The 12,679-nt window shown below is 50.7% G+C and overlaps 2 protein-coding genes across 4 annotated transcripts; one reads left to right on the plus strand and one right to left on the minus strand.

Annotated features, from left to right (window-relative positions):
• The first annotated feature begins 4,030 nt into the window (after nucleotides 1–4,030).
• Nucleotides 4,031–7,807, plus strand: Lamtor4 (late endosomal/lysosomal adaptor, MAPK and MTOR activator 4). The gene is given in 4 exon segments (NM_001108330.1): nucleotides 4,031–4,102; nucleotides 4,542–4,622; nucleotides 7,065–7,182; nucleotides 7,474–7,807. Coding segments are annotated over 4 exon segments (300 nt in total). The 5' UTR covers nucleotides 4,031–4,099; the 3' UTR covers nucleotides 7,572–7,807.
• Nucleotides 7,808–8,077: 270 nt separating this feature from the next.
• Trappc14 (trafficking protein particle complex subunit 14) lies at nucleotides 8,078–12,414 on the minus strand. 3 transcript variants are annotated; one of them, NM_001024969.2, is given in 11 exon segments: nucleotides 8,078–8,815; nucleotides 8,933–9,126; nucleotides 9,267–9,421; nucleotides 9,977–10,140; nucleotides 10,226–10,308; nucleotides 10,528–10,675; nucleotides 10,765–10,885; nucleotides 11,018–11,104; nucleotides 11,218–11,347; nucleotides 11,449–11,544; nucleotides 11,799–12,368. In NM_001024969.2, coding segments are annotated over 11 exon segments (1,743 nt in total). In that variant the 5' UTR covers nucleotides 12,210–12,368; the 3' UTR covers nucleotides 8,078–8,661.
• Between the last annotated feature and the right edge of the window lie 265 nt (nucleotides 12,415–12,679).

Genomic DNA, 12,679 nt, shown 5'->3' on the forward strand with positions numbered 1-12,679 from the left:
GGAGCACACGTTCAGTCACAGAACTGCAGAGGAGCTCTGTGGGTTCTAGGCCAGCCCTACATTTGTGAGATCCTGTCTCAAAACCAACCAACCAACCAATCAAGCCAGCAAGCAAATTGCCCTTGAGAACAGTTGCCAGGTAAACCATTTCCAACAGAGGTCCCCAGGGCTCACGCATGGTATAAAAGAGTCTACAGTGTTAGAGAAGCTGGAAGGGCAGCCATCTGGTGAAATCTTAATCCAGAACTCTAGCTAACTGCCTCAGCCTCCCAGGTCAGTTTTTGATGGATGTCTGTAAGCTTCCAATTTGATGATTTTTGTTCTTTTACTTAGAAGCCTCCCCTGACGAAACTCTCTGCTCTGCCCAGGACTCTGTTAGTGGTTGTCTTAAAGGGTAGTTTTTGCTGGATACTTGAGTATCTGATTTAATGGGCTCTCTCTCTCTCTCTCTCTCTCTCTCTCTATATATATATATATATATATATATATATATATATATATATATATATATATACACCTGCTGCTGGTTATTATACACCACTTCACTTATTTCCCACTCGTTTACTGAATTAATCACGTGGTTCTTCAAACTGTTTTCTGAGTGACATATAGCTTAGGTACTCCATGTCAGATGTGTGGTTTCAATTATTTCCTCTCATTCTTTATATTATCAGTCTTTAATTTTGTTGTTGTTATTAGTCATTATGTTATTGTGATATCTGTGTGTGTGTGTGTGTGTGTGTGTGTGTGTGTGTGTGTGTTAGCTAATTTTCTGGTTGTCGTGACAAAATCTTGCTCCTGAAAGGTTTATTTCAGCTCATGACTTTGGGGGAAAGCCTGGGGGTGGGGTTGCAAGGCAGCTGGTCACGTGACATTCACCTTCAGGAAGCAGAGAGGGGTGAGCACCCTGCCAGGGCATGGTCTCCTCTTTATCCAGTCTTTGATCCCAGTCCACTAGATGGTGCTGCACACACTGAGAGTGGACCTTCCCTCTTCAGACAACCCAGTCTAAGGATCCCCTCACAGAGAGGAAACCTCTGGCTTCTTGTCACATCCTGCTTGTTTGGGGCTCTTTGTTTTTGTTTGTTTGTTTGTTTGTTTGTTTGTTTGTTTGTTTTACTGTGTTTGCTTATGTCTTAGCATCCAGCCTACATGAGATCCTGTCTCAGAGAAAAGCCACTGCTGTACCCTTCGGTTTGAAGGAGAGTGTTCAGTACAGAGGAAACGCCCAATTCACAGTCATGGAGAAACAGGAAAGATTACTGTCTGCATGAGTGGTGTGAATCGGGTATTGCAAAAAGGAAACAGTGCTGACTCACAAATAGGACCCTGCAAAGAGGGCCTTGTAATAATAAAAATGTCAACAGGAAGTTTTGAGGTAAAATTGAATGTAATTTACATTATTGCACAGACTACGCGTGGTTGAAAAACCAGTGTTCTGTGTGTTGTTGACGGTTTCCGTGACATCATGTTTATGCAACATCTAAAAGGAGATGAAAACTTTGCCTTCCGATTTCATGTCTGTTTTAAAATTATTTCTTGTTATTTTAAAGATAATGTGTGTGTGTGCACGTGTGTGTACATTCACGAACATGAGTGCTTGCATGCACATGCATGTGCTAATACATTCATGCAGGTGTCCACAGAGGCCAGAAGAGAGAGGACATCAGATCCCCTAGAGCTGAAGCTTGTGAGCTGCCTGACCCCGTCTCTGGGAACCAACCCAGGTCCCCTGGAATGTCAGCACAGGATGCTAACCACCACGCAATCCGCCTAGACCTTCATTTCCTTCTCGATCACTGAATACCAATGGTTCCTGAATAGTTCATTGCAATCCAAAAGCATAAAGGTAGTTTTAAAGAACTGTATAATTGGTCTACAGAGCAAAGGAAAAAGCATCGGCCTTGGCGTCATACCATGGAGAGTGGGAACTAACTCTTCCACTGGCCAGTTGTACTGGATGCAGCTGGAGTTATTACAGGGAAGTTAAGGGGGTGCCATGATGGGCTTATGACTGAGAGTCTTAGATGAGTGTGGAGAGTGCTGCTCCCAGCCAGTGGTGAACGGTGACGGCACACAGCTGGAACCTTTGCACTTGGGAGGTGGAAACAGGAGCGCCAGGAACTCAAGGTCAGCCTAAGTTAGATGAAGTTCTGCCTCAAACAAGACAAAACAAACAAAACAAAACCATGTGATTCCTCAGCATCATGGGTATCTAAGGCCTGGGAGGGCCTGAATGTTTAGCATCTTTGAACAGCTTTCTCTTCACAGTCTCTGCCAATTTAAAATTTCTTTCAAGACCACCCCACTAGTTAGCTTAAAATAGCCTCTAACTCAAGTTCCTTCCACTTCCCTCCCAGCTTTGGGATTATAGGTATGCATCACCACAACCACTTAAGTTTAAATTGTATATTGAAATTATACTTTTTTATATTTTCATTTTTATGGTTTTGGTTTTTCAGTACAGGGTTTCCTCTGTGTAGCCCTGGCTGTCCTGGAACTCACTCTGTAGACCAGGCCGGCCTTGAACTCAAGAGATCTGCCTGCCTCTGCCTCCCAAAAGACAAGATTAAAGCTATGTACCACCACTTCTTGGCTTTTTATATCTATTTTTAATGTGTGTGTGTGTGTGTGTGTGTGTGTGTGTGTGTGTGTCCATGTGTACCGTAGCTCACAAGTGTAGGTTTGAGAACTATTTGTGGGGTTGGTTGTTTCCTTTAACAATGTGGGACCCAGTGATCAAACTCAGGTTATTAGGCTTGGCGGCAAGCACCTTTGCCTGCTGAGCCTCTTTGCTGGCCCTACTTCAAAATTGTTGCCATGTTGAATTCCGGGCCTGGGCATGCTGGGCAAGTGTTCAAACTCAGACCCATGCCTCATTTTTAAAGACATGCATTTTCTCTAATTAGCTGCTTCTCCTAAACCAAGACGATTTGGGGTGGAGGACTTTCTTTCTTGAGCTATGATTAGTGCTGGGGATACAGACCAGATGGAGAGCTCTTTCCCAGCATGCGCAAGGCCCTTACTTTGCTTCTCGGCACTGAAAATAAGGGGGGGGGGTTATATAATTCACAGATCTTGAAACATTTTAATTCAAAGTGTACAACCTATGTCACAGTCACAAAGATAGGCAGACTTCAATACGAATCCCAAAAAGTTTAAATCACACGTGCCACTCCCCCCCCCCCAATAGGCACTTCCTATTTTCTCTTGCCTCACTACCGACCACTAACTGCTTTCACGTTTTTCTGGATTTGCCAGAAGTGTATGTGTTTTAGTTAGGCTCCTGGTAGGTAGCTCAGGCTGGCACTGAACTCACTATTCAGTCCAATCTGGCCTGAACTTGAAACCCCCTTCCTTGGCTTCCCAGGATTTATACCAGTATTACAAGTATTCAGCGTCAGTCACAGCTAAGCATCTTACATAGATGGAACCACATAATATGTGGTCTTATGTGACTGCCCTTTCAAGCCAGTCCTTCTGGTTGATTCTGAGCCTCTAAAGGCTGAGTTGTCTCTGAAGCTATTCTTCTGGCTTGCTTTAACTTGCTTTCGAGATTCTCAAGTTGCTCTTGGTGTCAGGACGTTTTTCCCTTGTATTGATAATATACTACAGTGTGCATATATACACCAAATTTGATTTACCCATTCATATTTGGGTCGTATACTAAGGCAGAAAATTAACACGTGAACAGTTTTTCATGTGTAAACCATCGTCATTCACATTAACTTCTCTTTTCAGGTTGAACCGTGACACCTAACGGGGAAAGCTCTTTACAACACTAGACTGCATTACTTTCTCCTTGGAAGCCTAGGCGCACGCGCACGTTCGTGAGGAGGTGGAGAGGTGCCCCGCCCCTCGCTCAATAACTCTTCAGATAATCTCGCAGGCGAATCCTGAGTGGCGAGGAAATGCAACCAATCCACGAATGTGTCCGGAAAGCGGCGCTCCGCAGTGGTTGATAAAGTCTGATGACGTACGCACCATCCAATGCGCAAGCGAAGGGCTGGGCTAGAGTCAGCTGGTGAACCACCTGACCGGAGCCTGGAGCCGGAAGCTACCTATCCGGTAGACAGCTCCCCCTGCACCTACGGCTGCCATGGTGAGTGAGGACGCATGCGCGGGCTTGTGCGCCTAGGGTTGCGCGTCCCTGTTCCCCAAACTTCGGTTACCCCCTTATGGCTTGCACTCCGCTGTCACCCCCAGTCCACCCTGGGACCGAAAGGAAACAGAGATGGAAGGGAGGCGACCGGGAGGGCTGGAGAAGGAAGGCTCCGCTACCGGGTGTTTTGCGGCCGGGAGTAGTTTTGATGGCACAAGGGGCGGGGCATAAGGGCACTGGAATGAGAAGGGGCTGTGAAGCTAGGAAGGTCTCCTGGGTCACCTGCCTGACAAGTGGAAGAGCTCAGGCGTCCAATAGTGACCATGGATGGAGACTCAGTGTTACAAGCCATTTAGAGGGTCTGAAAGGCTCATATCCAGGAGGGAGATGGGTTTACAAGGCTGTCATGGTTCTCACCTCTTGCCTCTTTACCCACTAGACTTCCGCACTGACCCAAGGGCTGGAACGAATCCCAGACCAGCTTGGCTACCTGGTGCTGAGCGAAGGTGCAGTGCTAGCGGTGCGTTGTGGGAAAGCGAGGCATGGGGTGGTGGCGGTGACGGGGTCCTTTGGGGACACACAACCCAGAAATCCCTTCAAATATTTCCCGCTTTCTCTCAGTTGTCTACTTTTGTCCTCTCTGTGGTTCCCTGCTTGCCATATTTAATGTTTGGATATATGGTATAAATGCTTATTTCCAAAAGGTTGGGGTTATAGCTCAGTCAGGAGAGTGAGTTACTTAGCACGTACAAAGCCTTCAGTTCAATTCCCAATACTGCACAAAACCAAACACAGAGGCACGTGATCTGTAGCCCCAGCACTTGGAAGGTGGAAACCGGCAGATTAGAAATTCAGGTTCATCTTTGGCTATGTATCAAGTCAAATCACAGTCTGGACCACATGTAACTCAGCCTCAAAAAACAAAAACCAAACTTTACCAAAGTCATTCAATTAGTTAGTTACTTGTAGTATGTTTTTATTTGGGATATCTTTAAAAAAGCCGAGGACAACCTTTGGGAGTGAGTTCTCCTCCTGCCATGCGGGTCCTGAGGATTGAAATCCGGTCCTTAGGCAAGCACTTTTATGCTCTGAGCCATTTCACCTGCCCCTAGAATTTTGGGGGGCGGGGGCAAGACTTCTCTAGAGGCAAGGATTGAGCTGAGCTGCTAAGACAGAAGGTTGTGAACGAGGAAGAGAATTCTCAGGGCTGGGAGCTGGACATACTTGCCTGAGTGTAACAGCGCCTGGTTGTGGTCTTGTGTTGAAACAGTTTGAAGAGGAAGGATGCTGTGGTAAGACTCTGATACTGAACTTCCTATGGCTAGCTTCAATATCTTTGGACAAATCTTGAGGGTTACTTAAAGGGTTTTGAAAACATAAATGTGACTCACAGAAATGGTGTAGCATGACTGACCCAGGAGAGCCATCTAAGAGACTGGCCGGGTAGCAATGAGAAGTAAGGGCTATAGACATTGTATCTATTTTTTTAGTGTCTGCACATGTGTGTGCCCATGCATATGCTAAGACCAGTGTAGGACATTAGAGACCTCCTCTTACCCTTCTCTGCCTTATTCCTTGAGGCAGGGTCTCATACTGAACCTGGAGCTAGACTGGCAACACTGAGCAAGCCTTAGCAATCAACCTGCCTGTATACCCACAGTACTGGGATTCCAGGTGTGAGCATGGCCATGTCGGGTAGGGGATTTGAACTCAGGTCCTCTTGCTTGTACAGCAAGCGCTCTTATCCACTGAGCCATTGCCACAGCCCAGAGATCACATCTTAGAGGTATTAATATATGTTGGTAATAACTAGGTAAAGTACTTCTGCATGTACCTTACCTTTCTGATGTACTCATCCTGTAGGACTCTGAGCAGGGAAAACCAGAAAAGTACTGTGGTACCTGAACAAATAAGAAAGTAAAAAAGGAAGCTGACCAAGGAGGTAGCTAAAGGGAATTTTGATGGCCTGACTGTAGACAGGAGATGAGTGAGGTCTGAGATGAGTGAGATGGACTGATAGCAGTTATAGTACATTTATTATGTAGGCACTGTTATAATATTCTCATTGTTTTCTCATGAAACTTCCACAAGCACAGAATATGGGTCCAATATACAGATGGAGAAACTGAGAGCAAAAGGAACTAAATCTAGTAAAGGGCCCATTTAGAATCAGTGGGAAGAGGGAGTAGAAACAGTTTGTCCAGAGAAGTCTGGACTACTGTCTTCTCATTGACCCTAGAAGTAGCCAGAGGGAAAGCTTCAAAGACAAAGTAGGTGTTTCTGGTTCATAGCCTTCAGACAAGGACAAGTGGGAAGACTGGGGACAAGTGGAACCTTCAAAGATTGAGCAGTTAGCTTAGTGGTAGAACATCTTCCTAGAATCCTCTGTGAGGGGCTGAAGGCATGGGTCAGTAGTAGAACACTTGCCCAGGAGTCCCCCAGTGAGGGGCTGGGGGTGTTGTTCAGTGGTAGAGCCCCTGCCTAGAATCCCCCCAGTGAGGGACTGGAGGTGTGGCTCAGTGGTAGAGCCCCTGCCTAGAATCCCCCAGTGAGGGGCTGGGGGCGTGGCTCAGTGGGAGAGCCCCTGCCTAGAATCCCCCAGTGAGGGGCTGAGGGCGTGGCTCAGTGGTACAGCCCCTGCCTAGAATCCCCCAGTGAGGGGCTGGGGGTGTGATAGATCACTTGGTAATCACACCCTAGGTTTTGATTTTCTGCATGGCTATCAGTAGAGTTGCAAAAGAAGCCTGGTGTCTCAGAATGAGAAACAAAATGGCACAAGGGAAGGCAGCACCATCATAAAGGGGTTTTAGGTAGGATTTTTCTGAAGCTGGGTGATTTGGAACTACAGACAAGTGTAAAGGGGAGACCATAACAAGTATAGGAAACAGAGGTCCTGTGCTTTGAATTTGTTCCCAACTCTGGCCTCTTTCTTTTGTTCCTGCCCTCCTTCACCTACATGCAGTCATCTGGGGATCTTGAGAACGATGAGCAGGCAGCCAGCGCCATCTCAGAGCTGGTCAGCACAGCCTGTGGCTTCCGGCTGCACCATGGCACGAACATCCCTTTCAAGCGCCTGTCTGGTGAGCTCCTGCCTTTGTTGGGTGGTTGCTTCTAGAGACCTCTCTGCTCAGGGAAGGAATTCCTGGCTCCATTCCACTGACTCCCAGTTCCTCCTGGGGTTCCTGGTTCAACTACTGCCTTCATATAGGTTCCTCTAGGACGAGTACGGAGCAGTAAGAACGAGAAGAGGTTTGCACAGCTGCCTGACCTCTGTGATCTACATAATTGCTTTGTCCCATCCCAGCCAATTTTGTTGTGATCCTCCATGGTGGCCGCTGTACACACTAACTCTCGCTCTCTTCCCTCTCCAGTGGTCTTTGGTGAACACACGCTGCTGGTGACTGTGTCAGGACAGAGGGTGTTTGTGGTCAAGAGGCAGAACCGAGGTCGGGAGCCTATTGATGTCTGAGCTATAAAAGGCACTGGCTGGAGAAGAGGACTGCCTCTGGGGCCTATGGCGGGGGGACATCATCTTCTACTGTGCTTGTTGGAGCTGGGCTTGTGCTTACCACCTCCTTCCTGACCCCCACCTGAGGCACAAAGGCTTGGCAACTTGTGTGCTAAGGAAAAAGGGAAACTATGACTAGGGGGATCCCCTTTCTTCCCTTCTGCATAATAAACTCTAGTCCAACCCTTCCAGGGCTCAGGATGTGTGCACACAGTGGTTTGTCTGGGTGGGGGTGAGGTTTCATTTTCTGCCTATCACCAACCTTCTAGGGAGACCGCTATGCCTCAGTCCCTCAGTCAGCGGGCCAAGACCACCACCAGGCATCCTAAAACTGACAGCTAGAGAGAGGAGTGGTGGTGCACATCTGTAAGTAAATTAGGAAGCAGAGAAACATACGTACACAGGAAGGCAGCTATTTGCATACTGAAGGCCATCTCCCCTGTGGTCAACACACAGACAAACTCATATTCCCTCCCAAACAGCTTTTAATAGTTTTACTTCAGCTGGAAGATGTAGTCAGAGAATAAGTTACAGGAACAGACAAAAACAGAAAATAAGAAAACAGAACTTAAAGTGCTTCAGGCTGCCAACGTAAACATAAGGGGCACAAAGAGGCCCACTTAGCTATGTCCCCAACCCCTGAGACAGGAGAGTCATTGTCATTGTCGTGGGTCCCTTTACCACTACCACCCTCTAATCTTGGCCCTGTAGGTGGGTGCAAAGGAATTTTAGCGGCAGAGAGGATTGGACACGAATGAGAGAGAATACTCTGTAAACTCGGGACGACGTGAAGGATCGGGGCGAAGGAGCTCCTGCAGCCTTTGCCCTGCTGGGGTGGGGCCAGCCCCCCCGCCCCCCAAGAACTTAGGGAATACTGTTGGCTGAGCTGCAACCAGACTGCAGTCTCACAGCTTCTGCCTCTCATCCCTCACCAGCAGACACAGACAGGCAGCCTAGCAAGGCCTTTCTGCCCACAGTGGGAGGCGCAGCTTAGGAACAAGGAGCCCTCCCGGGGCTTAGGCTCTCTGGTGTGTCCGGAGCTCAGCTGGTGCTACTTGACGGGCTCCACGACCAGGACTTTACACTCACGCTTGGCAATCTTGTCTAGAGAAAGCACAGCCTTGTCCGGGGGCAGGTAGAGGGGACGACCGACAGGGGAGGCCACAGGGGGGGTGATGGCCCTGCGTTCCATCACACTGCCTGACCTGGAAGAAAACAGAGGCTGTGAGCTGGCTCTGTGAGGGTAGAGCATCCCATTCAGTGGCCTGCTTTTGACCCCAACTCCCTTCTCGGTCAGACTGACCTTAGTTCAGGTCCCTTACCTCATGAGGTGGCTACGGGAAGGCTGTTGGTGGGAGAAAGACTGAGAACGGCCCAGGCTGGCCTGGTGCCTCTCCACCAGGTCCCGGACAGCAGGACTGCTGGGGCTGCTTTTTCTGGACAGGGGCCGGGCCTCAGGTGGAGGGTGGGACACACTGGCAGTGAACTGGAGCTTCAGTTTCATGTGCTGGCTCAGCTGGGTAGGAAGGTACAGACCTTCAGACCCAGGTTGGGCTGGGTTTCCATTTTCCCCATGCCCAGCCTTCTAGTGCCACCTAAGCCATTGCCCCTCTAGAAGTTAGAAGCCCTGACTATTCCACCCAACACTGGGCCCACCTCGAAGAGCCCCGTCCTCAGGGCCTGGAAGGCCACACTGAAGGTAAGCGCGCTGCCCTTGCGGGAGAAGCCAAGGTTATTGAGGGGTGTGTGGCAGACGATGGAGTCTAGGGCTGCCTGCATGGCCCGACGTTCCTCCTCACAAAGCTGCTTTCCTGAGGACAGAAACACATACCCGTGAACACTGGGCAACTTTCCTCAGCTCCCACAAGTCTTTATCAGCACAGGGGGTGTTTAATTTGCAAAGTGCTCTTTGGGGTAAACTGAGTAAATGTTATCTTTTGCTGAGGGTTATAGACAACGATGGTTAATGCTATGTGCTGTGGCCTGTTCTAACCCAGATGGTGTGTAACTCCATTAATATGCATATCAAGCTGTGAGATGTTATTTACTCAGTTTTAGAGAGGATAGAAGCTCAGAGAGAGGAAGTAACTTACCCAAGGTCACAGAGCTAGTAAATGTGTGTGTGTTGGGGAGGAAGGAGGGCAACAAGGGACTTGTACCAGAGGGCACAGGTCCAGTGTCTCTGCCTACTGCTCCATCTGTGACCCTGGATGACTAGCTAGGGACACCGGAAAGCCATCCAGGTGCTGCAAGTCACCCACTGAGATGGGGCTGGCACCACTTGGAGCTGTCTGTCCTCACTGTCCTGCCTCTTCCTTTCCCTGTCCCTCCCAGGGGACAAGGTCTCAGCCTGGTAGGTGACCCACCAGCCTGTGCGTGTTCCGGGGTCCACACAAGCCTCACAGCAAGGAAGTCTTGGAGGTTGTTGAGCAGGGTGTAGGTGACAGTGAAACGCTCGTAGGTCCGAACAGGGGACTCACAAGAAGCGGTCATCACAAAGCAGGGGCGGTCTAGGCGGACACTGGGCAGGCTAGGAGCAGTGAGAGAGGAGGCTAGATGTATGTGTTAGGCAGAGGTAAGCAGGAGACTGCCTGATGGGTCTCCAGCATACTCACCGGTAGTGGGTGTAGATGCTTTGGGTGAAGGGCAGCTTAGGGGTAGACCACTGAACCACAGCAATCAAGGGGACTTCAAGGCCCTGCAGATTGGACAAAGGAAGACTTCCCATGTTTAGAGGCTCATGGCCTTTCCCTTCCATTGTGTTTTCTTTGAGCTCTCCAACTCTTTATATAGCTGGGGACAGCCTCAAACTTCTGACCCCTCCGCTACCTCCCAAGTGCTAGGATCCCTGAGCAAGCTCCCTACCACCTGAACAGTTCCCGCGGCTCTCACCACTTCTGTGAACACATGGGCTCACCTCCTTGGCCCCAGGAGGGGGCTGTTCGCCCCCTCTCAGCTGAAACAGGAAGTTGTGTTCCTCCAGGGCACTGAGTGGACAGGGGAAGTAGCCAGAGGTACCAGGAAGCCGACAGAAGGAGCCCATGGAGACTTCCCCAGACTGGTGGCTAGTTCAGTAGAAAGGAAGGCATGATCTTAACTGCATGTCATCGCTGTCCCCACCTCTCCACAGCCCTGCATCCCCCGAGAACCTCACCAGACATTGTCCACCAGGAGCACAGAGCCATCGGGCATGACAGGTAGATAACTGGCGTTGAAGTTGGGGAGGATTCGGATATCCCAGATGGAGATCTCTTCCTGGGAAGAGCTATTCAGCACTGGATAGGGGAACAAGCCCAATTCAGAGTTGAGAGAGCCCTCCCACCCCAACTCCACCTTTACCTAACATACTGGCCCGACCCATCACTGCCCTCTAGCTAGTCAAGCCTTGAGCCAGCACATCTGCTAACCCTTGAGGACGGTCAAGTGTTTTCCAGCCACAGTGAACTGCCGGCATTTCAGAACTGGAGGGGGCAGCAGCGTCAGTAGGGTGCTCACTGCAGAGAGAGGATGAGGCAGGAAATCAGACCTCCGCACACAGATCTCCCCTTCCACTGTGGCCCCTCTAATCTACTCCTCTCCAAGCTCAAGCTTTCCCCCTCTCCCCCACCTTGGGCCTTGAAGGCGCTCTGTTCTCCACGGAAAGTCTCCCCAGGAGATCGAGTCTGTAGCAAGCGCAGGTAGCCTTGATCTCTGACTTCTGGTGCCTCGACCTCCCGCTTCCACACGGTCACTACAATCTAGGTACAGGAGCCATTGGACCATGATCACGAGGAGTGGTAGATGGGTCTTGAAATGTCATCTGAATTATAGGGCAGAAGCTCCAGCTTTGTCATCCTACCTTGGCCTTGGGTGTCCCTGGGGGCAGTCTATCCAGTGAAACGGTGAGTGGGAAGATGACCTCATCTGTGGACACAATCGGTTCTTCCATAGGCAGCTAGGGGTTTCAGAAGGGGTGAAGACGTCAAGAAGGTGTCAAAGATGTAGAATCCTTTAACCTCTCTGCAAGACAGGGCAAGTCTTCATGCCCACCCCTGGATATCAGCTGCCTCCCAGCTTAGGTCCCTCTGAAAAGCAGGACAATGCTGTCATCTGCCTCCTGCATCAGGTCCCTACGGAGTCCATGCTCCAGACTGCCTCTCTTGCTTCCAGCAAACCTCCCCTCAACCCTTGTCACCCAGAGATCCTCACCGTGGTCGCTCCCCCTGAGGTAGCAGGGCCCGGGCCGTGGGTGAGAAGGGGGCTGCAGCTTCGAAACAAACCCCCGCCCCCGGGGTCCCCTCCCCCCGGGGGGTCAGCATCCTGGTCGCCGGCGCTGCCGCACCCAGGCAGCACTCCTCCGGCGCTGACCGAAGCCAGGGCGGCCAGGGCAGTCGCCAGCTCAGTCCAGGCCCCTCGGGATGCCAAGCCTGTGCCGCCCCCAACGCCAGGCCCCGCGCTGCCCCGGCAGCGCAGCACCAGCAGGAAGCGGACTGTCTCCCCCAGGTACAGATGGTTGCGCCGGGGCAGTGCCCGGTACCGGCCCGGGTCCCCGGCCAGCTCGGCGCGTGGTGGCAGCGGCACAGCCGGGAAGTACATCGAGTAGTCGCATTGGGACTCCATTGGATGGGGAGGGCGACGCGACCCGAGACCGGGCCGGCAGGGAGCCACGGGACCGGCGGGAGCTCGGCCCGCGAGTTCCAACACCGGAGAACCGCGGCTCCGCCCAGCAGGCAGCAGGACACACCAGCCTGGCCCGGAAACCAGGGAAACGAACCCGGAACCTAGACCCAAAGGCGCCGGAACAGGGGTGCGGGGTTGAATGACTGAAGAGAAAGCGGAAGCGGAAGGAAGGGGGCGTGGCCTACGAGGCTCCTCGGAGGAGTCGAGGGGTGAATGCAGGCTGCTGAGGAACCACTAAGGATACTAGACAGGCTTCTTTGGGTAGAATTTACTTTTACTCGTCTCTGTTTCCCTCCTTTCTCTCTTTCTCCTCTGACTCTCTTGCTTTCTCCCTGACTTTCTCTTTCTGTATCCTCTCTCTCAAGCTTCTTTCCTTTTATGACAGGGTTTCCTGTAGCCTAAGTTATATA

This window comes from Rattus norvegicus, chromosome 12 (genome assembly GCF_021556685.1).
Source record: "Rattus norvegicus strain SHRSP/BbbUtx chromosome 12, alternate assembly SHRSP_T2T, whole genome shotgun sequence".
NCBI classification, from domain to species: domain Eukaryota; kingdom Metazoa; phylum Chordata; class Mammalia; order Rodentia; family Muridae; genus Rattus; species Rattus norvegicus.

Coding starts and splice junctions, on each gene's coding strand:
- Trappc14 (XM_087577972.1), bottom strand. CDS start 10,802: ATGCCCGATGGCTCTGTGCTCCTGGTGGACAATGTCTG. Junction 10,309..10,527: donor CCCCTCCTGGGGCCAAGGAG/GTGAGCCCATGT, acceptor TCCAATCTGCAG/GGCCTTGAAGTCCCCTTGAT. Junction 9,127..9,266: donor TGAGGACGGGGCTCTTCGAG/GTGGGCCCAGTG, acceptor CTTCCTACCCAG/CTGAGCCAGCACATGAAACT.